The sequence below is a fragment of the Augochlora pura genome, chromosome 10 (genome assembly GCF_028453695.1).
Source record: "Augochlora pura isolate Apur16 chromosome 10, APUR_v2.2.1, whole genome shotgun sequence".
NCBI classification, from domain to species: Eukaryota; Metazoa; Arthropoda; class Insecta; order Hymenoptera; family Halictidae; genus Augochlora; species Augochlora pura.
In genome coordinates this window covers 23,888,070-23,914,522 of record NC_135781.1, presented here as the reverse complement: position 1 = coordinate 23,914,522, position 26,453 = coordinate 23,888,070, and the positions used below count along the sequence as shown (strand labels likewise).

At 42.0% G+C, this 26,453-nt stretch overlaps 1 protein-coding gene across 2 annotated transcripts in view; it reads left to right on the top strand.

Moving 5' to 3' along the window:
• Nucleotides 1-7,244: 7,244 nt before the first annotated feature.
• LOC144475708 (protein tipE-like) overlaps nucleotides 7,245-26,453 on the top strand; it is a 36,140-nt gene continuing 16,931 nt past the window's right edge. The window contains exons 1-4 of one of the 2 annotated variants that reach the window (XM_078191881.1): nucleotides 7,245-7,804; nucleotides 13,940-14,290; nucleotides 23,323-23,604; nucleotides 25,444-25,637. In XM_078191881.1, the coding sequence (XP_078048007.1) occupies nucleotides 14,086-14,290; nucleotides 23,323-23,604; nucleotides 25,444-25,637 (681 nt within the window). In that variant the 5' untranslated portion in view covers nucleotides 7,245-7,804; nucleotides 13,940-14,085. Of the gene's footprint in view, nucleotides 7,805-13,939; nucleotides 14,291-23,290; nucleotides 23,605-25,443; nucleotides 25,638-26,453 lie in introns of those variants that run through there. The other variant, XM_078191882.1, reaches the window with a different exon arrangement.

Genomic DNA, 26,453 nt, shown 5'->3' with positions numbered 1-26,453 from the left:
AATGGAAAATTTAAGTTCCTTCGATAACTTAAAGAGCATGATACATTGATATCTTATAGATATATTTTTAACGTCATTGAAACGTAAGCTCTTGGATATAAATTCGAGCTGGCTCTTGGCTAATTCAAACCGGTTCTTGACAAATTGATTCCTTAAGGATTTATAGATCCGCGCCGCGGGTCGTTACGTGCCAACGCCGGCGAAAGGCATTTTGTTTGGCAGGGCCGAAATAAAAAAGAGAACGAAAGGAAAACTTTGATTCACGACACGACACTCGGAATACCGGCCAATTTTTCTGGCGAGGCTAATAGAGAGACTCGTCGAGACGCCTTTCCTCGTGCATGCCGAGCGAATCTAACACCGTTGTCATCACTGGGAGCAATCATTTCACGGGTTCAATAGGGGCCCGAAACGCCGAGGTCCTTTTTCTCTCCAGCTTCTCTCTCTCTCTCTCCTGCCACGCTGGGCGGTTAATGAAACATGTTCCGCAACACTGGCTCCTTTCCACCACGCAATGGTAGCGCTAGAATAAAACGTACAAACTGCTGCTTCTTCGGTTAAATCTCCGGTGTTTATTGGACTTTTTAACGCGAAACGAAATTGCAGCTTCTGCAAAGAGAATTAACCGCTTCCGAATGGACGCAGAATGCACAATTTTCGTGGCGGCGCAATCGGTGAATTAATTGGTAATCGACTTATTCGTTGAAGGGAGCTCCATACTTTCGCGATTAGTAATCGTTTTAATTAAGAATATCAGTGACGAAAGCGATGCGATATGCGATTGATACGATATATGTTTTCATCTTGAAAAATATAGTTAACCCTTTGCACTCGAATGGCGACTCTGCGGCGCCATTAGAATCGTTTTAACGCGTTCGAAAATTATTTTTAAAAATATCGTCGAAGCTTGAATTTAAAAGATTGTTGAAAATGTAATTGTTATACGAGTTACAGGACTCAATATCATATGCATAGAATGAGTTTTGTTATATAAAATGGAAATATTGTGAGTAGAAAAATTATTTTAAATTTGAGGTCGAAGTGGCGTCGAGTGCAAAGGATTAAAATATGATAAACATAATATTGTCAAAATATGGAACAAAATGAACAACATTGTAAATAGATTTAGGCTATCGACTGTTTTTCTGTGCAATAAACGGAAATTATTTTCTCTATGTTTCAAATCTGTGATTAATATAACGTTTAAGATATGCAATATATCACTACTGCAATTCTTTAATTTATATAGTTTGGTAAAGTTCGAGAAAATGAACAGAAACATTTCAATCACGACGCGTGGTCGATAACAATTATCGTTTCACGTTAAAAGGATTAATAAGAGGATTCCGTCCCGCAATGGCAATATTCGTAACAGTTGAAGTGTTTAATAAGATTAATGTATAAATTATTAATGGTCTATTTAGAACACAAAAGTAAATGAACCATTATGTAACGCAACGACGAGTCTGATCAATATTGGCGTATTCCACTTATTGCTGCCTTCGTCATCTTACGTACACTACGGAAATTAAAGGTAGCGACGGGGCACGACGAAACTGGCGCCATAATGTGATTGAACAGTTGCCCCTCTTCATTTATTCGATTTGTTTGCAAACAATAACGGTTTTCCATTTATAAAACTGGAATGTTTGCAAAGTACTTGTAAAACCGAAGGCGCGCAAACTTCAATTTCGATATCAAAGAGGGTCGTTTTAATTTCGGCAAAAATGACGAAGCTGAAATATGACGTCAAATTTGATCGACAATCGAATATATTTTTATACAGTCGACCAATTACAGCCGGACTAGTGTGATCGATACAAAGTTCTCTATTTATATTACACATCGCGTTCGATATCTATTATCGTCTGGCATCAATTGAATTATATTTCGCCGGATAGTTAAAATGTCATCGCGCGCCGATAGCAAGCGGCGGTCGATCGTTAAGAGGTTCGCTTCTGTATTGTTGGAAGTGCAACATCCTGTAGGCTTGTCTTGATCGATCTCTCCCGAGGATATCGTTAAAGGCTAAACCTATAGACTCCTGATACTCGAGTGTTCGCAAACGACGAGCACTTATTATAATTGCCGATACCAGCACACAGGGTGTCCGACTACATGCAGTAAATGTTCCATGGCATGATCCCGCCAGCTAAATACAAGTACGAGTCTAACGATAAGATCAAGAGCGACGAGACAAACTCGCCGAGACTGTGCGCAACCCATTAAAATTCGCAAGAAAATAAATTCCCGTTTGGCGCAGCGTTTTCAGTTGCATCGAAGAAGTAAGTTCAACGCTGTTGAAAGTAAACTTTACCTCGGAATGTTGTTTAAAATATTTTTACACGAGAGTTGCAAGAGTTGTTGGGAACGGTAATTTCTCGGTTCTTCGGCGACCGTGGAACGGTTTATGCGGAACAGTTTATGCTCGAACGAAATCAATCGTACGGTAAATGAACTGCGTCCGAGAAAAGTGTTTCATAGATAAGTAACAAACGCTATCACGTCAACGCCAGTACCCTGGCATGACGTTCGCACTATTTACTCGACTCTGACTGGCGTACGGTGGAAGAAGCGTGGCTGCAATAACCGGCTCGCCGCATCGGCAGTCGGAAATGGACATCGTGCATTCGCGTGTCACGTGCTGCTGCGCTAGCCGTGCTTAAACGCGGTACGATAGCCGAGCCTGGAACTTGGGAAAACTGTAATTCCGCGAAAGTCGCATTACATTCGGATCCGTGTGCGTTTACCGGTACCGAGGAATAAATTATGCTGACTTGCAGGAAAGTTTGTCATTACGTCGAAAATAATTGCACTTGAACGGCTCGGCCTGGCCCGGAAGTGCGGCCGCTGGAAGAACGGGCTCCACGAAAATCTAAAAGGAAAGGGAGTCTTGCGGAATAACCGAGCTCTGTGGAAATTTTTACCTCGCCATAAATGGTCAGAGGTATTCCGTCGGATGAGCTAATGCCGAAGTTTTAATTTTATGCGAGCATTTGCGAATTCGACGGTTTGCTGGCGCGCGGCGAAATTTTGTCGGGCAATGCATTTGATCGATCAAACAGAGTTTGCCAGGGACAGTGCCGCGAAGTTTCGGCCAACCGGGTTTCTAATTGCTCCGATAATTGTATTTGCAATAGATTGCGAGTTAATATGATAATTTCTATAGAGCCGGGATCCATTAGAGAAATGGTCCTTCCGGAAGAATCGGTTAACTATGCCAGACGAATTCGCCTAATTTCTCAGGCTCGTCGCGAACATCGCCATAATACCGGCCAACCTCGTTCCAACGATTTACAACTGTTCCAAACTCTGGCTAGACCAGTTCTTATTGGTTTCTGTCCCGGAGCACCGGGCTGCATCAGCATTGGATCATTAGCGGCGCCCTGGGGGGTGCATACACGTCCCGCAGGACTACCCCTCGCCCACGTTTTTCACGCGCGTCTCGCTTTTAATCATATCATCCCTTTCATTCCATTTACCTCCGACGTCAAGGGTTAATTCGGCTCTGCGCTGCGTAATCGTCGGACTGTAAATTCCATGCATTAGTGGCCTGTAAAGACTTTAAAACAATTTAAAAATATACTATTGCGTTATTTTCAATTTACTCGAATCGTTGAAAGAATAAATATATATTTTTATTTAATTTCGCACAATTCATTTAGAAAATTGTTATCTTACTTTAGAATTTATTAATCCAGCAATCACTGCAATAATACTCGAACAGATTACAAAATTAGAACAATCTAAAAATATATTGCTGTGTTATTTTTAATTTATTCAAACTGTTAATAGAATAAATATATTTTTATTTCACTTCGTACGATTTAGAATGTTTAATTTTACTTTATAGTTCATAGGCCAGTGTACACGGTACCGATACTCGGAACAGATAACAAAACATCTAATCAGGACGAAGAAAATCTTTATTCGTCAACTTTTTCAATTTACTGTTTCAACTTACTCCTAGATACGTTAGTTATCGAGTTTAATAAAACTTCTTGTTTCGAGCTAGTCGTGTTCTTAACTCCCCTGGCGCTCGTAAATAATTATCCTTGCGAGATTGAAAAGTACTGATGCGTTGTTAATCCTTTTTGCCGCGCGGCCGATCAATTCCGTGCAACGATATCATATAAATCCAAGGGAGCTCAACGCACGGGACACGTGTAAATACATTGTAATTCGGCCTTAAATGTCGTAGATCTATTAAAATCCTCTGGCCAGGTTCCAAATCACGGGGCGGTAAACCACCCCGGCATAGAATGATATTCAATATAAATAGGGAGGCCGTGATGTCACAGCGGAATACCTGCGACACCCGTGACCTTACGAATCTTCGGTGGAAAACGACCAACAAGAATTCGTTAGGAAACTAGACGTAGCTATATCGAAGGATGAATCATTTGTAGGAACTGCGATTAGGGTCGCACTCGCTACTAAATCATTCGATATAGTTCCACGAAATTCGGGCGAACTTTTGCAAACGAGTTTCGGCAAGTATTTTCGACCTGCCGCGAAAACAAAGTTTCCGAGCTTTTGGTTGGCTCTCGGGATGATCCTTCGCGAAAAGTTCATTTCAATCGGTTCGAGGGAACTTCCGGACAATTTTTTGCGATCTTCGCGTCCCGTGTTTCATGCAAAATTTTCATCGGGCGAAGCTCGTCGCTTGTATAGTGGACAAACGGTGTCAAGACACCGAGAACCCGATTAAAAAACAACAAGCTTTATATTTAACCCCTTGCACTATGACTCCTTTCACGCTTCGTTGATTGGCACTTGATTTGTCCTTAATATTTTCCTTAATAACGTGAAATAATTTTTGTTTCTTGCATTGTCTTTATTTAGTTCCGTTTCTAGACTTTGATAATAGAAAATTCAATTTGATTTCGATTTAGAAGAAATTAATAATATTCGTATTTAATAGATCTTGCTAACCCCTTATAGTGCAAGGGGTTAATAAAGGCTCTACTAAGGGGATATTATGTCCCCGACTCGATCTTTTCGCCTCGTGGCCAACGCCCAGCGAAAGTCGCTCTTTATTTCTTTGTCGATCACTTCTCCCTGTCGATCGTATCGATTACTATGCTTGCAATTGTGTTACTAAAACACCGATTCATTGAAAATATCTCACAACTGCTGTAATACCGTGATCAATTGATTTTATGGATTCGTGGCAAAAGTGAGGAGCTAAAAAATAAGATTATAAAAACGTAAGACTAATTTAATAATATCGTCACACTATTTTCAATTTATTAAGCTTAATAAAGCGAATAGTTTATTTTTACTTATATCCTATTCTTTACAATCGTTTTGTAAAGGTATATTTTGCATAAAGATTGGCAATCTGGTGATCAGAATGTGTACATCTATTGTGATCGTATTCGTACTATTATTTATTGCAGTACTTTTTGTTCCGCCGTGCGTTCGTTCGCCGCGATATGCTGGTATAATGAAATTTTATCTGTGTTTCGAAAAGCGCGCATGTCCTTTCTACAGAATCTCTGTGTAACAATCGATGAAATATTTTCGGCAGCATGTGTCACAAAATAAATCAATAAACGGATTACTTTAATCCGCTTACACCGATCGGGTTAATGTGATTTAAAAATAAACTCGTCTTCTGTCATTATTTCGACTAGAGAGCTTCGCGAATTGATGCCATTTCGCTATTTCGCTATTTCGTGCAGGGCAAGTCGAAAATATTCGAATACAAAATTAATGAATCGGCAGACATTCATGGAATCACAGAGACATTATGAAACCTAGAGAATGATCATTAACTTAATATTTTCCTATTTAACCCGTTTCCGTGTAACACATTCTCGCCATATTTTCGAGCTGTTCATCGCAGCTTTTCTTATTCTTTGATCGAATTCATTCCATTCGATTGAATTTCAGTCAGAGATGACTATAGAGATGGTAGCAAGTTATTTTTACAGTACTATAATGTCAATTTTTGCAGCATCCATACTCTATACTTCGAACAATTTAAAGCACCCCAGTTTATATACATTTTTATATATATTTTTGTCAGTAAATATCAACTTCGTCCACTTGAGGTTTTCGCGTACACTTGCGTTCTTATTAAGCCAATTTTCATCAGCCGAGAAGTATCGGTTCCGGAACAATATCGGAACTGAAATAAAACCAAAATGGCAGCAGTTACGAAGTCGCTGCGGCGGGAACCATAAACGGGGCAGATACCAGTCGGAAATTAATCGGAACGAACCCCCTCTATAACCATTTCAAGAATTGAAATCGACGTTGCGAACTCTAACGCAGGATTATTGTGACTCACTGTACCGCGCGGCCCATATCTAGGTTAGAGGCAAACCCGTCTTCTGGTTTCAACGTCCTCCCATTAACGGTTACCCAAATAGTGTGCGTGTCAAGAGCTAATCACGTCGGCCGTAGCGAGTACCCCTCTAGTACCAGGATTCCGCAATCGCGTGAACATTAAACTCTGCGGACGTTGATTTCTTAACCCTCGCCGTACAACGTAGACCCCCCAGACATGATCATCCGCGAGATTGATCGAACTGTTAGTATTTCGCAGCTGTTTGACTCTTTTCTCAGATGTCCGCATGTATTATGAATAAAAGAAATGCCTAAAAAGAAAGCAAAAGTGTGCAGTCTACGTAGATCTGTAAGAAAAAGAATCCAGAAGCCTGTAACATCTGACAGAGTGATCAACGTTCATCCTCGAGGAGTTAAATCTGAACTGTAGTCATCGACCCACGCTGAGAATCATGAGCACGCAACAAGACACGCGTCGTCGACGACAACGACGATGACGACGGAGACGACGGCCGCATGCTGGTTCGTTCGATTAGTCGATTCAGCCGAGTTGTCGGATCGATGATCGGGTCAGTAGGCAGAGGGTTGAACCTCCGGGTAAGTGTATAAGGAACCCGTCCCGCGGCAGAGCGGAAACAAGAAATCGGAAGAGGATAGGCGTACAGAGGTGAGAAGAGGAGGGTGGCAAAGAGCAGGGAAAACGCGAGATCGGAAAGTAGCGAAACGAAACGAAACGAAACGAACGGATGGGGGTGAAACGGACGAAGGTGGGCCACGACAGGGGACGCCCTGAACGTGGCGTCGGCGGCGTCGGTGGTGTCGGTGGTGTCGAGGATGTCGGCGTGAGCGTCGTTCACGGCGGTCGATGCCACCAGATGCCACTGTGGCGCTGTGGTCGCTCGAAAATAAGCTCGCCCAAGGGTTCCACCGACTGCAGTAGCCCGGCATCCGTCGGCGCCGCGGCCAGGACGAACATTTGACCCGGGGTTGCGTGATCCGCCGTGCGTAGCTCGCCGATGGAGGCTTGAATGGAAGCTGACCGATAGTAGGGCGGACGGGCTCCCGATAGCCTTGACAAGCCGACACGGGCCACCTGTAACGAACCCGCGAGCAAAAAATACACCCGACCTGGGGGGGAAGAGAGTAGAGGCAGGAGCGGAAGCAAGACCAGGAGAGACCGAGGATGAGCTGGCTACCACGGTCGGACTGACTGAGAGAAAAATCGTGGCTACGGCGCTGACACGACGACCGTCGTCTCCGCTGCTCTCCGCCAGAACAGCGGTGTTTCGATCGAGGCGCGGTGGTTTTCCGAGATCGTGAGACAAATGTGTACGGTGGACAGTGTGGCATAGTGCGGCGAAGTAGGAGACCAAGAGAGATCCGGAGAGGGAGGAGGAAAGGAGCAGTCGACGAGGAACGCGGGAAGAGACGGAGGTGGGAAGACAGGATGCGGGGGCACAGGAAGAGGGCGCAGAGCCCCGACGATTTCTCTTCTTCTTCGTAGGGGGTACCTACCGTTCGTTTAGCGCGGAAGTAATCGAGCTTTCTCTCGGTCGACCGAGTCCCACCGAAATCCGAAACCCGAACACGAATCCACCTCAACCGATGCTTCTTCGTTGACAGGATATCCTCCGGGGCGGAATACACCCGTCTAGGTTGGGGGGAATCCGCTGTTTTCTTCGCATTTTTCTCGATGCTATTACGCGACACGTTCGCTTCATCGAGTAAACGATCTCGTCGCGCGAACGAAATGCGCGGACACGGTTCTCCGCAGGCGATCCACCTTCTTAATCGACTAGGAACACCTAACTGTTTCTCGAGAAACCTTTGGCCCACTTTCGGATGGGAGCATCCACCCCGCCGATATTGCTTAAATTTCGAAGAAACGCGTCCGTTAAATGAAAGTTAGACCAGCGGGTCGGGCTTCTCAGGAAACCTTTGGCCCACTTTCAGATGGCAGCATCCACCCCACCGATATCGATGAAATTTCGAAGAAAAGAGTGCGAATCTGTTATACTCGCTATCGAATAAACGAAAGGAGTGATCGCTCGCCAGAAATCTTTCCGATCTTTATCTCGGAGCTTTTATCGTGCACAAATGGGCTTAATAAACACGTTTCGTATAGTATAGTCTATGGAAATAATCGGACTTGTTCGAGAAAGCGAGCTTCTGGTTGAACCGAAACGTATGAAAAATATTTCTATGACAATTCTCAAGCATTGACAAAATATTATTTTGTAGTTGGTCGCTTAAATTCGCTATACGAATACTACTTTTAAGTAATAGAACGAATATATAAAATTTCATTGTTAGATTCGCATTTAACATTTTTATCGGGGAAACTTAATGTACAGTATTCCACTTTACGCAGATTTACAGTTAATTTCTGATCATATATGCACGGTAATATCAATCGTATAAGAAAAATCAAAGGGATAAGGAAGGAGAAAGTTATCGTTTGTCAGAAATTTCTCCAGATATTGTCTCTAAAGGAATTTTTGCTATTGCCGAACGAGATTAATAAGCGCGTGCCGAATAGCCGATGGAAATGTTCGGAGTTGCTCGAGGAAACGAGCTCTTCTGGGTTCGTGGAAACGGAGGTTGCCTGCGCCGGAAATTCCAGTTTTTAAATGAGGCGATTGAGTCGAAGCCCGAGGGCTCGTGCCTCGTCGCGCCGCGGTTTCGGGTCGCGTTTCGTCGGTCGGTGTCTTTTCAAAGGATCCCCGGAGTCCGTTGCGATAGGCTCCGGCGGGCATCGAGGGCAAATTGAAAAGTACCAGCGTGTACACCCCTATAGACTAATTGCTGATTAACGAGACTCGGCGGACGGCATTCCGTGATCTCCTCCGACGCAGCGGTCCTTCATACTCCATGTAGATTGGACAGCTCCTTTCGTGGGGGGAACGTGGCCGCGCAATCAACGCGGACACTTAGCTCGACCCGTGTTGATTTACGTCGAGTGCCTTTGCGAACGCAAAGCGGGCCTACTTTGTCCTAAAGGGATTCACGCGAGACAATTCGATCATTCGAACCGGAACGAGCCCCGACGCGTTAAGTATCTACGAATCCGTCCGGATCTTCGATCTCGATGGCCGTATTCAGAAATTGTTTGCTACAAAACAGTTTGTAAAACTCGTCTTAAAAAATTAGTCCCGATCGTTATAGCTAGTAAGTGAAAACTTATTTATTTGGGCTAGTTTTATAAAGTTCAGAAACGAATTTTGATTTCAGATGTTAAAATGAATACATAGACATGAATTAAATAGTTTATTCCATAGCATATTAGAGTATTATTCTTAAAATAATGATATTTAACCATTTCGAGCGCTATATTGTAACAAAACCTTTAATGTTATTTATTTTTAGATTCAACTTTCGGTCGTTATCAATACGTGAATGTTTAATACCCATCCATTACACTGTACAATTTAATACGTGATTATGTCCGACCAATGGCGATTATATCTACTTGTAAGATACCAATTATATACATTCTAAGACCACGTTCGCGAAAGCTACCGATCGAATCGCTTTTCCTCGCGTTTCGAAAGATTTTTGGCCATTTAGTTCCCCGACGCGTAAAAGCGGACCGAAATTCTTTGAATTCAGCTCGCGTCCGCGGAACGGGGGAAATATTAAATTCGGGAGTAATCAGCTTCAAGTTCAAGAGAAGACTTTGTCCGCGCGCCTTTGTTCGGAGGAAAATGTTGAGCGCGCAAAGCGGAGTAAAACTGCGAAATGACAAAGAGGATGATTCCGCAGAAAACGCTCCTTTGAGCTCGGCTGTGCAGCATCGGTTTGTTCGGAGATAACTCGCCGCGTCGCGCCTCGCCTCGCCTTACCTCGCTTCGCCTCGCCTCGCCGGCACGAAACCATGCCGAGTCAATAAAGGAGAATGCCACTCTGTGGTCATGAAATCTAGCTTCTTTGTATTAAAGCGGCGTAGCTAGCTCGGCCGGAACAAAACGCAAGTTTCTGAAATCGTAGCTCGCATTACGATCCCTTCCGTCATCCAACACAATCTGTCGCATCCTGCTCGGAGAATCGCAACCGCGAAGAATTAATTTCGTTCGGTTGGCGCGCCTCGAGGAAAGCTGCGAAAGAGTCGCAGTCAAGTATTCAAGTATATCACGTAACAAATTAGTTCGGGCAAGTTTCCGAGCTTATGGAAACTTCGCCTTTCGCTTCCCTTAATTAATTGAACCTTACTCGGAACGGGCGAGATTACACAATTTTATGAGCTAGAATCTGCGAGATTGCGGCGGTTCTTTAAGCATCCCTTTTATCGGGAATCTCCGCTGGGTTTTTATAAGAACACGGCTAGTTAAAGGACGCCTAAAAATAGACCGGCCCTTCAATTTTTCCTGAAGAAAACAATTTATGGTGTCGAAGAGCGACAAACGAGCTTTAATTAGGTAACATTAATCTACTTACAGCGAAATGACAATTTCATCTGTTTAAGAATAGTAATTGTCTCGCAGCTACAATTCCATGATTTTTAACACTTTATAGTCGAGGCTTGAGATCGCTATTCTGCGAATTCCGTGCAAGAGTTAATTAATCATGGCTTTGTGAATTAACAATTTAGAAGCGGTAGAAAGAGCAGCACTTTTTATTCCAGTTCATCTCTTTCAGAAAGAGTTAAGCTTCCGCTTTGAAATTTTCGCCCAAAGTGAAAGCTTACGGGGATATACTCGAAAATGAAATTGCTGTTTCGCATAAAAGATTAGCAAGACGCCGCGTTGAGGGACTATACCGTTTAAAAATGTCCTGTCTAGTTTTAATAGTGGCCGGCTCCACAGTCATTTCGGGCTTCCATTTTCTCGCGAGCCAGGAAAGGGGAGAAAGAAAACTCGTTGCGGACGGCGCGTCGCTATGAAAAGCTCGGGGGTAACAAGATGCTACGCCGAAGTAACAATCGCCAATTTTGTTGGACATTCCCATAGGCGTAGGACAGTGGAAAATAATAGTCTACCGATAGGCTGCATTCAGGCAAGAAAAATAATGTTAGGTTTATTATCATGCATTATGATATTTATTGATTAGTTTCTCGATTTAATATAATTCTGTGACAATCATTCTTCACAATTTTATTTTATTACACAATTTTTTCATAATACTTTAATTTCGGTAAATGCGCTCGATTAAAAATCTATGACCAATTTAAACATTAGTAAGACATACTTTACTTATTTTTTATATCTTTAATGAAATAATCCAGGTATTACTCATCGTATTATTTTTTCCAAACTGACGAACTATTTTTAACTGTAGAGAAAATAAGTGGAACTCTCCCCTAAAAATCATGACTATATATCTCTAAAATAAAAGTATGGCGTTCCTAGTACATTCAATGAAGAAAGTTCGCGATATCGATTTTACATATAAACGGCAACAGATTTCAAGACAAGTTCACTATTGCAAACATTTCCATAACTTTTGGAAAGAGAAACCCGTTTCGTTTTACATTACTCGCGCAAGCGCTCGTACCATCGTTTTACTCTCGCAGGGAAGAGTAAAAATTTCGAACTGTAAAAGAGTTCGGTTTATGCACCCGTTTTCCGGAAGTTCGAACGGTTATGCTCCTTTAATACGTCGGACGCGTCTCGAAAGTGTGACTTTTCGTTTAGCGATGTTCAGCTATCTAGCTGCGTACACACATTAAACTCGGAATGGTACGACGGGTTATCCGCGCGCGAATATTCCACGGGACGCGACGCACCGCGCCGTAAATATATCACAGCTTGTTGAGTATCAACTAATTGCCAGACACAAAAATGCCTCTAACTCGTAATTTATCGCGGAGCCGGTATTACGGACGACGCTGTTATCTTTCCACCGCTCGTTGTAACAAGTAGAAAATTCTTCCGATTTTCCTAAACGCGACAAATTAAACTGCCGATGTTGCCTAAAAAACAAATGCTCTCCGCGTGAATTATAAGATATAAAAGCTACCACGGACATTCTTTTTATATTAATTTTCATCGGTTGGACACGGTGAGAAAGTATCGTGTTGAAAATCTTCAACTCAGAAACATGAAGCATTTCCGAATGCAATACGATCGAACATTTCAAATTTCATAGTGGCGTACGGCATTTTCATAGTCTAGTTCGGCATTCTTATCGACGAGTGTTCCACTTCGCGCGCATTTATAGTCACGATAAATTCGCGAGATTGCTCTTGATTTCAACAACGCCGCCGTCTCGCCGTTTACTGCTTTCCGACTAAGATGAGCCTATTTAGGCCCCGGATTACGATTCAGGTAGCTGTCCCTTCCATTCACTCGACCGGCACGCGCCAATCTCGTAGTATTTAGGCGTGTGAAATTATCATGACAATGAACGAACCGCGGGCGATACGCGAGCCACTCCTCGATCGAGTATTCCTGTAATACCGTGCCGCCGCCGGTAAATCATTCTATTTCGATGCCACTGTGGTCGGAACTTTTACGATTCTCCAACCGCGAGGCGTAGCTTTTCTCACTCTCACCCCCCCCCCCCCTCTCCCTCTCTCTCTCTTCCTGCCGACAAAGTTTGATTCACACCGAGAGAGTTTTACAGAGATCGAGAGTTTTTCTTTTATCCGCTAACGTATTCGCTCCGACTTTTTGTCCTCGGTGAACAATTTTGTTCGAAGTGCAAATGCATCTCTGCGTACTCACGCCTTATACACCGTCCGAGCTGTAACGCTGATTACGTCGTACATTTAATTAAAGTTGTACTTTTAATAAAAAAAAAAACCGCGCCTTTAATAAGAATCATGCTTTAATTAAAGCAAGACTTCAATTATTCTCGCGCACTCTGCGTATGCATTTATGGCAGACCTGAATGCCTGAAATTTAAAGTACTAGGAAGATTAGGAAATTGTATCAATGTTAATAGAACATTTTCACGTACGCGTAGCATTTTCATTTTCCGCGTAAATCTGCTGTCTTATAGAAATGGATTGTGACCTGTCTGTGCTATGCCTTGTGTAATTTACTGAACAGAAATCTAATTAGCATTGAATGTACGGGCGTGTACCAGCATTTTTGTGGAGGTTGTTAATATCACTGTTCGTATAGCGGGAATTATCTGATGATGTGAAAACAGAAGCTCGCTTCCGTAATTGAATTGCGAGATCAAAGGCGGGTGCATGCCCCTTCAACGCGACATTCCTTTCGCGCATCTTTGCGTCGTTAGTAACAAAAACCGCGGTGTCCGACGAGGTATTCAAAATGTGTTTTACCAAAAAATTATACCTTTTTTGCCGCGTACGTTATAAATAACTTCTCTAATCAATCCTATCAATTAACTATTATACTTTACATTATTACAGCCAGTCGCTTCTTAAAAAGAAACAGTAAATTAACGACAACGATTTGCATCGTAAAGCGATAAATTGCCTCGTGCTTTATCGGAATAAATTATATCTTACATTATATCTCGGAACAATTTCAACGAAACAATAGTAAAAGCTCGTGCGCGCGGATGAAGCGTAGAAACGATGACGGGCTGATCGGCCAGCGCAAATCCAGCGCCGGGTTCGTCGCGAGTCGACCGCAGAAAGCTCGATACTCTGAAACGCGGCGATAAGCGAAATTGCACGACGAAGAGAGATAGAGAGAGAGAAAAAAAAACACTTGAAACGGCACGTCCGCAGATCGTTTCGCCTCATCGACGTCCGACGCGACGACGTCCAGCGAGCGCACCGAGGACGCCGACGACGCCGACGACGACCACGTCGACGACGGCCACGTCGTGAAACAGGTGCACCACTGAAACGAGCACTGCCGTTTGTTCTCCAAGATGGCGGACGAAAAGGAGAAGCAGACGTTCCTGCAGAAGCTGCTGTTCTACACGACCGCGTTCTTCATCCTCCTCAGCACCTTCAGCCTCTTTGCCTTCCTCTTCTTGGTCCCCTTCGTCATCGACCCCGCCTTCACCACCATCTTCATGCAGTTCGACACTCGGCCAGCCGAGTGTGTCACCATCGACGTTGAGTCCAGGAGAGGTGAACAATCGGTCCCTTCTTCCTCAACCGTGTTTTTTATCGTCTGTTCGGTGTGTCGCTTTCGTTGTGTCGTTGCATGCGACCCCGCCCCACGAATCCTCCTTTCGGGAGGTCACCACTTTTTTTCTCCGTCTCTACCGGCCGATTAGACGGCACCAAACGACCGGATAATCTGTAATCGTGATAGGACGTTGCACACGCAGGAATCCCGTTGTCGTGACGTGACGTCGCGTCGTGACGCGCGCTCGATTGACGTTCCGTTCCTTCTGTTCCAACGGATTTTAGTCGGTCTAGTTTCCCACCGGTCATTCTACGCGATCCTGTAAAACTTGTGCAGATCATGCGCTGCTCAATAGTTTAATCGCCGGGTACCGGAATGTCTGACAGAGAAAAGACGGAACTGGGTCGTATCCGATGCATGTTGCAGTTAATTACACTGTCAAACTTTCTTTTTCGAGCCCCGATAACCGGCTGCCGATTCCCGTAGACTCGGTACGCTGGCCGCGCGAGTCTTCCAGACATTTTCGCGGGAAACTTCCAACTTTGATGGATATCTTTCTTTGAACCGCTGAAATCCACGCGAGTCCATTTTACAGACGACGATCGTGCAAATTTTTCCAAACGCAATGGGATAGTTTTGATAACGTTGTGAATATTGGAACGTCGATCTGTCAAAATGTCACTGGTTTTTTAAACTCGTTTCTGTTCTAATACATTCGAACAAACTAAGTATTGCTAAGACGTTTAGAGTTGCTATGGTAAATCTTATTATTTAACGATTAAATGACTGATGTTGCGCGAAGTTTGATTCTCGCTGCTTAGCGTGTTAATTATGTTTCGAATTTGTTGATATTTCCGGCACAGTTTGAATAATTGAATCGACGAGTACGTGGAATTTAAGATCAACTTAAAGCGATAAAATGAAACAATGCAATCTATTACCGGGCGACAATTACAAATAACATAATCCACGTGATCCGCCGTTTCGACATTGTCTACTCCGTTTGTTTGTTCGATGAAAATCGGCCGACAGCTTCGGCACAAATTCCGTCCGATAAGTTTCGCGATGCCGGCATTCCATTAACATAATTGAACGTCCATCGACGCTTTCACGACCGTCGCACGGTATCCGCCAGTATAAATAATTTCGTCTTCGTCGAGTTGATACACTTCTTTCTCTCGAGCCCTTTGATCTTTAGAAAGCAACATCTACGATGGTATGAACCGTGTCTTCTGTGTGCTCGTTACTTTACTGTCTTTCTACACTTCCCTGAATATTCTCGTTTGTTCGGCCATGCAACCCTCGTGTGTGTGTGCGTGCGTTCGTTCGATGTGAATCCAATATTCGAATAACCAATCCAGATGTGCAGAGGCAAGAAATTGATCTCCGACGTATAAAAAGATTTCATTTCACATTTCGCTTCCAAATCGTTTTCAATTACGTTCTGTAGGGAGAAAAATACACGCCAGAATGGTAAAAGAATATATAAGAAATTTCAATTCCACGTAGAATGTTCGTAGAATCGTCGCGGTTAATTATTTTCATCGATGAAATAAGAACGATACAAACGAATTTTGTCTAGAAAAGTGTATTAGGGTTTACAAGTTTCTTGATGAATTATTAATTAATCAATCACCTCGAATTAATGTAAAAAAACATATTATACGACTTTGATATTTGATTTCACTTTTTCAAATTTTAAATTAAGCGAGTGGTATGTTCTTAACTCGCTACAATGTTTGCGAATTAGAAAATATACAAGATATCTTAAAAGACACCCACAATCGGGTGATAAATGGTTTTTCAGATTATTTCAAGCAACTTTTTCCTTAGCGCAAATGAAATTCGCGGCTTCATTTACGAGTTATTGTCAAAATACGTGGACCAATGAGAGAGGAGATCAGCTGGCGCGGGGCGGCCGAGCCAGTGAACGGAACCGAGCTGCTTCTCACCAGCCGAGCTCGCTTCTCATTGGTCAGAAAATTTCGTTAATAAATCGTAAACAACGCCGTGGATTCAGTTTGCGCTGAGGAAAATATTACTTCAAATAACCTCAGGAACCTCTCATTTCCCGATTGCGAGTCACTTTTAGGACACCGTGCACACTTGTTTTCACATTTACTATTTATCAAGAGAGGCTATCCAAGCGTCTTCGAGCTGCTTAACCATCGGTATTCGTCAAAATGCCGGGAGAAACCGGAATATGCATGGATGTAACTGCGGAATAAATAAATCGATTCGCTCCAATTTACGAAATAGGGTCACCGCCAGAATATACGATTTGCATGAATGATTGAGAAAACTATTTCGAGATATCGAGTGCATGAACGAAGGTTGTTTCGATAGAGAATCGATCACCGGATTGGTAACGACGAATACAACAGTCCCGCATCTGACCGCGGACACGGACACGAAGCCAATGACATTTCATTTAATATTTCACTAAAGATATCCCGGATTCGCAGCTGGGAGACGCTTGTCCTCCGTTCATTATTTAAAAAGGATAGGCGCATGCATGAGCTTGACATTTCGGTGGAACCTTCGCGTGACGTACGAATTAAATATATTTATATTTCGCCGATCGAACGCATTCGATTTTAGCGATAGTATTAAATGGCCATCTCGGTCAAGTCATCTTCCAAATACCTAGCTATTTTACCCCTTTTCGGTCGTATTAAATTTATACACAGATGTCGTGTCAATTTTTGTAAGTAAATTAGTACAGTAATACATAATGTGCAAGATTAAGTAGTAAAATAATTTTATTAATACTTTCTTAAAGTTTAAATACGTATAACACAATAATATATTTCCATATTATGTAAAAATAAAAATAAATAAATAAATAGCTTTAGTGGCTAAGAGTAGAGATACGGGTCGCAAAGGGTTAATAATTTGCGAATGATAATCATATTCTAAGTCAAAATTTTCCTATTGGACACCATTTACACGTATTGCCGTTATTTCAAAAACTTAAATTCGGTTTTCTTACGATTAATCTTGTATACATTACAGTTGGTTAATTTTTCCATTGTTTGCTTAAATTAATCGCAAAATCTTAATTACTAAATACGGTAAGAATGAGAAACAAAATGTAGTATAATATCGTAAATGAATTTTTGATAGAGATTTCTCAGAGCCTAAGCAAATGATACTTATTGATAATATAAAATAATTATATTTCCGTTTGGAAAATAATACTGTAGGCTACAAAGAAATCATATTACAATTTGCATCGTACGAGCATGAAATACCATATTTCCGTAATAGCTTCGATGAACGGATATCAGGACGCTGTTTACACAAGAACTTCTACGTTTCCATCGCGATCATGTTGATTTTGATTATACGTTTTATAGTTCGATTTATGGAATTCGATATTGCAGTTCCGGCCAACCTTATGCGATAAAGTATCATTCGTGCCTGTAAACACAGGCTGCTACGAATGGCACGTGATCCGTGTCACAATAATTTGCGACGAGCGCGAAAATATCAAATAAAATCTTGTGCAAAAGACACTTCGCGCGAATGAACATTTAAACGTTATTATTAACATTTCTAGTTTCATAAATGGCCAGTCTAAATATTTTAAATTGTCGAAAGAAGGAAGATTTCACCCTTTGCACTCCGAGCTATTTTAATACGATATTTAAAATCGTCTCTCTGAGCTATAGTATTTCCATTTGAAGTAACTTACTGCATTTTCTAGAATGTATTTACTGAATTTATTATAATATTATGGTGTTAAATAATGTTAAATGCTATCATTGTAATGTTAAAATTATTTTGAAACGTGATGCAATAATTTTTCATGGCGTCTCAGAGGCGCCGCTCGAGTGCAAAGGGTTAATTTCATCGTTCCAATACATCACGGAAGCGTATAAAAGAGAAACAAATGAACGATTTCAAGAAATTTCGTAGAATAATGTGAATGAACGTCGCAGATCCAGTTACATAAGAAAACAGTAGGATTATATAGCAGACAGTGAACCGTGTCACTCCGTTTAATAAATACGTACAAAGTGTTCTACACCCTTGGCACTAGGCACTGCGCTCCACCCTATATAACCATTACATTTTATCGATTTACTTGTCGCACGCTTACTTGATTTTTTTTCCAACGAAGAAAAGTCGGAAGAACATGTGCGCATATCATCGATTTTATGCAAATAAAATGCTAAACGGTGTACAGAACGTTCCACCGCACAAATTACGGCTGCGGCACGCAGACCCGGGAAAACTCACGCAATGCGTTCAAATGATTTTCACCGAAAAAAAAATATCAGTTTTGCTTTTCCGTCCGATAGATTGAACACCGACCGTTGGGAAATCAGCGATTTAATTACCAAATCTCGTACATCGTTTTACTTTGAAACAAGAGTTTATTCGTTACAACGTTCTCTATGAACCGTTCAAGCTGCGACTAGTATTTAAATGATTATAAAGCGTGCAACTTTTTTCCTCATATACATATATATTCATATTTCGTGAAATTACTCTTCTGCAACGCTCTGTCAGAAATGTCCTTTATATTTGGTTAAAGCTTATGGCTCTCGATTCTGCATTATTCGCGACGGTTGTTATCGATTGCCGTTTACCATTGATGTTACAGCTGTACAAACGGTGTAAATACTTAATACCTGCAAAACGCTTAATCGATCTCTGTGATTTCGTTGCTTGCAGCAACAAAATCTTTCCAAATAGAACGGTGCAGATTTTGGAAGTATGATAGCTCGATTATGAATCGTTATGAACAAACGAACTATTAACAGCTCTATAACAACTTATGATCCTATAGAAAACGTTGTCGTGTTTATTGAACAAATAAATAATCCTTACAAAGCGCAGCGTAGCTCCTAATCGAATTTCTTGCTATTATTAAAAATCGCCATGTTTTTTATACAAATCATAGATCAACGAAAATCATTCGAAGAGCAATGGAATAATTTCCGGCGATGCGTCGATAATTGTTTCTCTGTGCGCTCGACGCCTAGGCGAGCCGCGTGAAAATTATGCGAGCCGTTTGCGAGGGATCGATGAGAATCATCGCGATAAGAAACGATGCCGTAAATTGGTCTCGTCGCTCGGAACCTCGGTGAACCAGAACGTTATCGATATATCGATATATCGATGTAATAGAGCCACTAAAGAGGCACTAGACGGAGACGTGCTAAGATCGACGCAACTGGTGTCTTTGTACTCGCGGGATTCGAGCTGGTCTAGAGTCTAGAGTCTAGAGGAAACCGAACGTATTCCTATCCCGATGACACTCCTCTCTGCTCTTTCGTCACCCCTCGTGCTCATAATTAAGGTTCTCCGACGAACGCGAACGCTAGCAGAGAACAGGAACAGGTATTCAACGATTCGAGTGCTCGCGCTGATTCTTGATAATCCGTTCGGAGAAATTCGGATGCTTGCCGACATATAATCGAACCGAAATCATTGTTGAGTATTGCGAGAAAGTCAGAGTAACGGAGAAAATAACGCGATCCGTCTCATGCTGTCGGAAATATTATTAAACTCTTTATAATCGTTGTACATAAATAAAAGCAGAAAATTGCATTGAACGAATTATGTTATTAACCTAATATTAAATTGTTATAAACCAGTTATTGTGGTCTATATATCTATCAATAATATTCAGCACCCTGAGGGCCTTCGTTAAAATACAATCGAACGTTTCGATGTAATTTAAGTGAATTTTAGATGGATTATTCTTACGCTCTTTCTTAATGGAAAGAATTCTCGTATTTCTGTGAAATGTGAAATGAAATACTCGTAATTAAAATCGTTGATTTCAGATGATAACGTAATACACGAATACCAAGTTAATGGTAATTCTGCTCACCTATGAATGGTTATTACGACGACACGAGATCGTGACATTTAACTTGGATTACCCATGGCGTTAACGCAATTACGTTGGCAACTAACCCTGAATGTGTATGAATGCTGCTGTGTTCTAACATTATTCCGCATCGGTTCGTGTTGGTATTTCTATTCCATTAATTGTTGTTTTCGTCCCTCTTTCCACAATAGCCTGCGCACCGTTCTTCTAATTGACGTCTGTTATTTCTGTCGTTAGTTCTTTCAAGATTCTACTACCGTCTCTCGTGGTCGTGTAAACAATCCTGTCTTCCTAATTTCGAATTTCTCGTATCTATGAGATTGCATTAAACCTTTGAACGCAATTATTTGTTTCGCTGAGTTTAATTTAGAGAAACGCGATGTTAATCAAGATTGTACGTTTTTACGATTACGAATGGCTGCACTTGTTAAATTATTTCTACATTAGGGTTAAACAAATCACATTGCTTCGAAGGTTTAATCTCCTCCTCTGTAGCCGTTGTTCTCTGAATGGAATTCTGTCAAATTACGATTTTTAGGGCAATGTTCGAAGCAAGAAAAATGCACGAGACTGTACTGCTTGAAAATATCCTTCGCCCACGACAATTTTCCTCTACTACGATCGCGCGTGCGAAGCCGAGAATTTGATATAAATTTTGAAAATAAAATATCAGAAACGAATAAACACTAACGGGAATTAGTTAATAACAATTTTCACAATTATCGATTACGACGAACGCGGCGATAATTCATCTAAATCGTCGAATAAATCTGCCAAATTAAATCGGTCCATGATCCTGTTTCTAGTCAGTTGCGTAATTATTTGCGTCTTATAGCGAAACTTTCTTGTTCGGTATTGTCAAAATTGTCATCCGAAGTAAGCGCGGTTAATCGAAAAATCCGAAGAATTTGCATGTTAAAGATGGAGGTCGGAGAAATTGGACGTGGTCCAATAACTGCGACTCGCCGCGCCAGCTACGTTGCTACCGGGAGCTTCCCCTCCGCGAAAGTTTCACGCGCGGGGGAGGGGGGGGGGGGAGAGAGAGAGCAGGTCAGGGCAAGGATTTTCGTTCGCCTGCCTCGGGGACCGTCGCGTCGTCGTCTTAGTAGTCGGCGTCGTCGTCGTCGGCGAGAACTTCGCAACAGTTTTCTTGTTTTCCGTGAATCTCGAGGAAGTCACCGTGCATTTTTCTTCCCTCGTCAACTTCGCCTCTCCCCCGTCTTTCGCGACTCTTCTAAGCGATTTACGCGTTCAATTCCCGGGGTCGTGGCTCTTCCTCTGTATATAGGTACATTCCTTTCGGTTAACTTTCTGTATTCTCGTCTCTGATAAATGATGCACGTCGAAAAAATCATTTTTTAACGAAATGTTTCGCGACGCTGCGGACGAAACCGACCGCAATAGAGTTACATTGCGTTCCATTCGAAGCGAGCACGCAATTGTTTCCCGATTTGTTCTTTGATGAATTTGTTACTTTTTTTTATTTTTTTGTTTTAAATTCTTTTTTGTATCTAGAGCTTGTTTGTCGTTAATCATTTTCTGGGAAAGAAAAGAAATTAATATTTATTGCGTTGTCGTGTTTAATAGACTAATGAATAACAAGAAATCGATTTTAACTTCGTTATTAAGGTAACGAAGTCTGTCCTTGATAAGAGTTATTATCTTAAACAAAGTTCTTCTTGAAACATTTTATTTTACGACGAATAATTTATGAGATTATCGCGCGGTTCATTCGAAATGGAACATTTTGTATATTCTAGAAAACCGGGTTAACTATTGGAAATTTATCCAACAATAGTCAAAATTGTACAGTATACTTTACCATCGTCAATAGTTATACGCGAATAATTACGAAAAGAATAACACGTTTCAAAGATGTGAAATATTCTGCCAGGTTCTTTGCTCTCATCGTCAGTACTTCTCTCTAGTGAATATAGTCGGTATAAGTCGAACATCGTGCAGAAACTCGGTGTAATCGGTTTACCTTGAACAATTTTTATCTGGAATCGTAAATTCTTGCTATATTCAAATTAATAGTAAAGCAATATATAATTTACCCATTGCGCCAATAATTTGCAGTCAATTTATCCCTAATCAAGGTTTATTCCCATTAATTATCACCAACGGCTTAGCAAAATATCCCGCAATATTATCTTGTTGATCATTGAATAACATTCGTTTTTGCGTAAACTGTATAGCCGTAAACTTTACAACTACTGTAAGTCACGAACTTGCAATACTTGTTAGTACTGTCTTTGATGTTCACGAAAACCTTCGTCACTGTGACTGCACGATCGTTGGCGCAATACTAAGCCGCTTTCGATCCACGAAACAATACTCTGTGTTAATAACTCCGAACGCTTCAAGTTCTCGATGTCTCGAAGTTAAACACTTGACACTTGTACGACGATGTTCGCGCACGAGCTTCTTAAATTCCACATCTAAGCGGATTCGTGTCTTCTTCGCGCGGCATATTCGAAGCGATCAAAGATTCAAAGTACGAGTACTCCTTCGATCTGTAGTGGAGCTCTTGATGTGCCCGGTTTTCACGAATGGGTACTTGGCTGCTTAGATAGCACTTCGCTACCAAGATAATGCGCGCGGCGAATGACTAGTCTAAACATGGTTCATACGTATAACACGGCAATGTCGTGACGCGAACCGCGCTGATGATACTTCATCGAACATTCAGAAGAACATATGTCACTAATAAATATTTGAATTAATAATTGAATAATTTAAATAAATATTTAAATATTCATCGGAATCGAATGCCATTAAAAGCACTTATTTACGCCTCCATTTTTTATTCTAGATCGTAAATAAAATCATTTCTATAGAAGCTCGTATTCTGATTTAGGAATATGTAGAAAATTCTGTTAAATTTTCTACAATCGAAGTATTAATTTAAAGACAGCATTGCTTTGAATATTATGATTGATGTTAAATTTCGATTACGTGTAACGATCGAGACTGTTCCCTTGCAACAAGTCGCTCGAGCAGAGAAAACGCCAGGAATCAAGAGCTTCACCGCGGGGACACGAATTTTTCGACGTGCACCAGAAACTCTGTTCGTGATAGTCGACCGGATAGTCAACAAGTTGGTCTTTGTCTCCCCGTAAATCTCGTCGTTAACGAATCTCTTTTCAAGCATCGCGTCCATGAACGATCCGTTGAGTCCAGGTACGAGCAACTGCTCATGGACGTCCTGTAGAGAGGGTTGCACCAAGGAGCTGTACGATTGCACGCAAATACGCGTCAACTACAAGCTACCGACTAACGTGTCTGAGGATAGCGACGGACAGGTTGAGGGAGGTGGAGCGGTAGGAGGTGTCGAGGATGACGAAGACAGCACGAAGATGGGAAAACCGCGTTACGAGCGCTCCCTCAGGGAGTACGATTACGTGGAGGAGGACGACTTCCCCGAGGACGATGAAACCGGACTGCCGAAACCCTTCCCTACAGGTATAAGACGACGTCCGGATGTGTCTGTGTCTGTCGTCGCATAATTAACAAAACTGCTCGAACCTATTTAGCCGAGATGTTCGACCTTAACGTTCGCGACGCTTAACCCTTTGCGGACGCAAAGCGCCGCGACTCGCGGCGTTTCGTTTGGCAGGACGAGTGAGAGGCGACGGTCGGTGTTTGTGTTAACATAATTTGTATATCAATTATACAATTGCGTATAATCGTATATAAATTATATAATTGTATATAATTGCATATAATCGTATATAAATTATATAATTTTACATAATTGCGTATAATCGTATATAAATTATATAATTTTACATAATTGCGTATAATCGTATATAAATTATATTTGTATTATATACAAATTAAAATAATTTTTATACAAGACACTCGACACATCTGAGAATATCACCTCGTCCTGCTATTTCACTTGGTCGAAAAAGTCGTCGTCCGCTAAGGGTTAAACCTTGGAAGGCGGATGCTTTTCACAACTCCATGACAGTCATTGATTTACATATTTGATTTCCAAATTGATTTCACGTATTTTTGAATATTTACTCGCCTCTCATTAGTCAATGTTTTTTGTTAATAATTCCATAACGATACCTCGCAGAGAATTTTTGTAAATAAAAAAGGTTGCTTGGAATGATCTCAGGCATTCCCTGCTTCCAGATTGTCAGATATCTTTGGGAAACCTTGTATCATTGTAAAATGAGGAACAGGTTATTTGTTCGAAAACTTGACGATGACCTTGATTTTTTAATGAACTTGAAATAGCAAAATTGACAGTCAAAAAATTGTGATTTAAATGAGAACAAGTTTGGATTAAAATCAACCGTCGCCATCGAAGTGTTGATTTGGACAGCTCAGATTTATGCACAATAGACTGATGCTTGACGAGAATCGATCTTAAAACAGCTTTAAGATCACGGCTGTCACGAAAGGTCTCAAGATCAATCCTCGTCCAGTAAAGATAAACTTCGCTCTAATTCAGAGACCTAACAAGAAAAAATATTTGGTTAGCTCATGAACGGGCTGGCTTCTTGCAGTATGTTTTACACGGAGAGTTGTGAACACTTCGGTTGACCTATGTTCCTCTTTACCTTGGCTATAGCCTTAAGTCATTTCTGTTTGAGAACCTCAACTGCGTCGCGTGCTACTCCATTTCTTTTTGAGAGAAAATTTTCATTGAGAAAACACAAACAACGGGACAAAAAGAAGAAACGTCAATACGGTCGGCGTAGTTTCGAACAAACCTGAGAACAATCCGCGTTAAAAGATCAACCGGGTCGTCAACCGTCGACCGATCTCACGGATTACTATCGGCAGTATGAAACAACGTTGATCGCTGGTTTTCGCTAACGAAGATACATTTAATTCGGCGACAAATTCTGGCGGCATTCGATCCATAATTTTCGTAAATTCCGTTCGGACGGAATTCGGAGACTGGACAAAGCAGTTTCTGTTTGCTCCAGTTCGCGATCATGAAAGTGTAAGGTTCTCTAAACTGGAATTTCGCGAAAGGTAGAGTGGCGAACGGTGTTCCAGCGGCCATCATGATTGCAGCGCTCGAGACCACTCGACACGTTTCCGCTAACGAAATATAATAGGAAAATTCCTCGGTGTTTAGATTACGGAACCTTAATAACCCAGTGAAAAGCAAGATGCCGGGTCTGTCTCTGTTTCTCTACCCCCCTCCGAAGCCTTCTCCCTATCTGTCCCCGTTCCTTGTTCCTAGCACGCGCGAGACACTCCGACAACGTCCACTTTCTCTTATATGGAAATCTGTTCGCGGACACGGTCCGGACGATAACGAGGCGAAGTTCGCAGGTCTCATGGGCAACGACTCCGAGTGGTATTTCACCGGGGCCAAGCTGTTCCCCAACGTAAAAGGCTGTGGATACCCTCCAATGCTGAATTGCAGTATTTTCTACCGGCAGTACTCCATCATAGGGCAGAACTTTAGCTGTTACTACTCGAAAGTGGACCCCGGGATAGTCATCAGCGACCTCGACATGTGGCAGGTCTCGGCGATTTTACACGTCATCTTTGTTTCTATCTACCTGTCCCACGTTCCGTGCGTGAGCGTGTGCGCGGACCGGATGCTCGCGCGCCCGCCCACGCGACACGGGCCACGCAACGCGCCCACGTGTCTCATTTAATTCGCTTTACTTTGCGTTTCACACTTGCCCCGTAATACTACCCCGAGCCGGAAATCCATCAGCCTGATCCCTCCCTTGAGTCGGTCTACTGGTACAACGATTCGCTCGTCTCTTGGCTGAATCGCAGCAACTGCCAGTGGGAAGTAGCGAGGCGACAAAGTGCATCGACGACAAACTTTCTAAGTATTAATATTTCACCGTACAATAGCTAAAACTTATGTCTACTAAGAATATCAACGGTAGGAAAAATTCGTGGATGCATCTTACCGATATTAATCGAGGAAATTAAAGAAGGAATCGTCTTTAAGGTTATGGCAACAAAATTCACGCTTATCTTTACTTAACGAGCTTCCGCTAAAATAGAGGGCTCGAAGAAATGACAATACATCGTAGAAACGATGGATTTTTGTGAGCAATATTCGGCGACGATGTTGAAACTTCGTATTGCCCGGAAGTTGGCAGGAGAAATGAAAACTGTTTAAAATATCTGCGAAGGATAATTCCGGGAAAGTATAAAACCTGTCCTGAGATATTGCTGGGAGCTTTCGGGGCAACGTAATGGCCCCGAAGGAGACTGCCGTGGAATTCCGAATTCAGACATCTGCATGCGCCGCGTCGCGTCGTGCCGCGGCACGGCGTTCCAGCGATGGTAAAAAGCGCGGAACACTTACCGTGAAT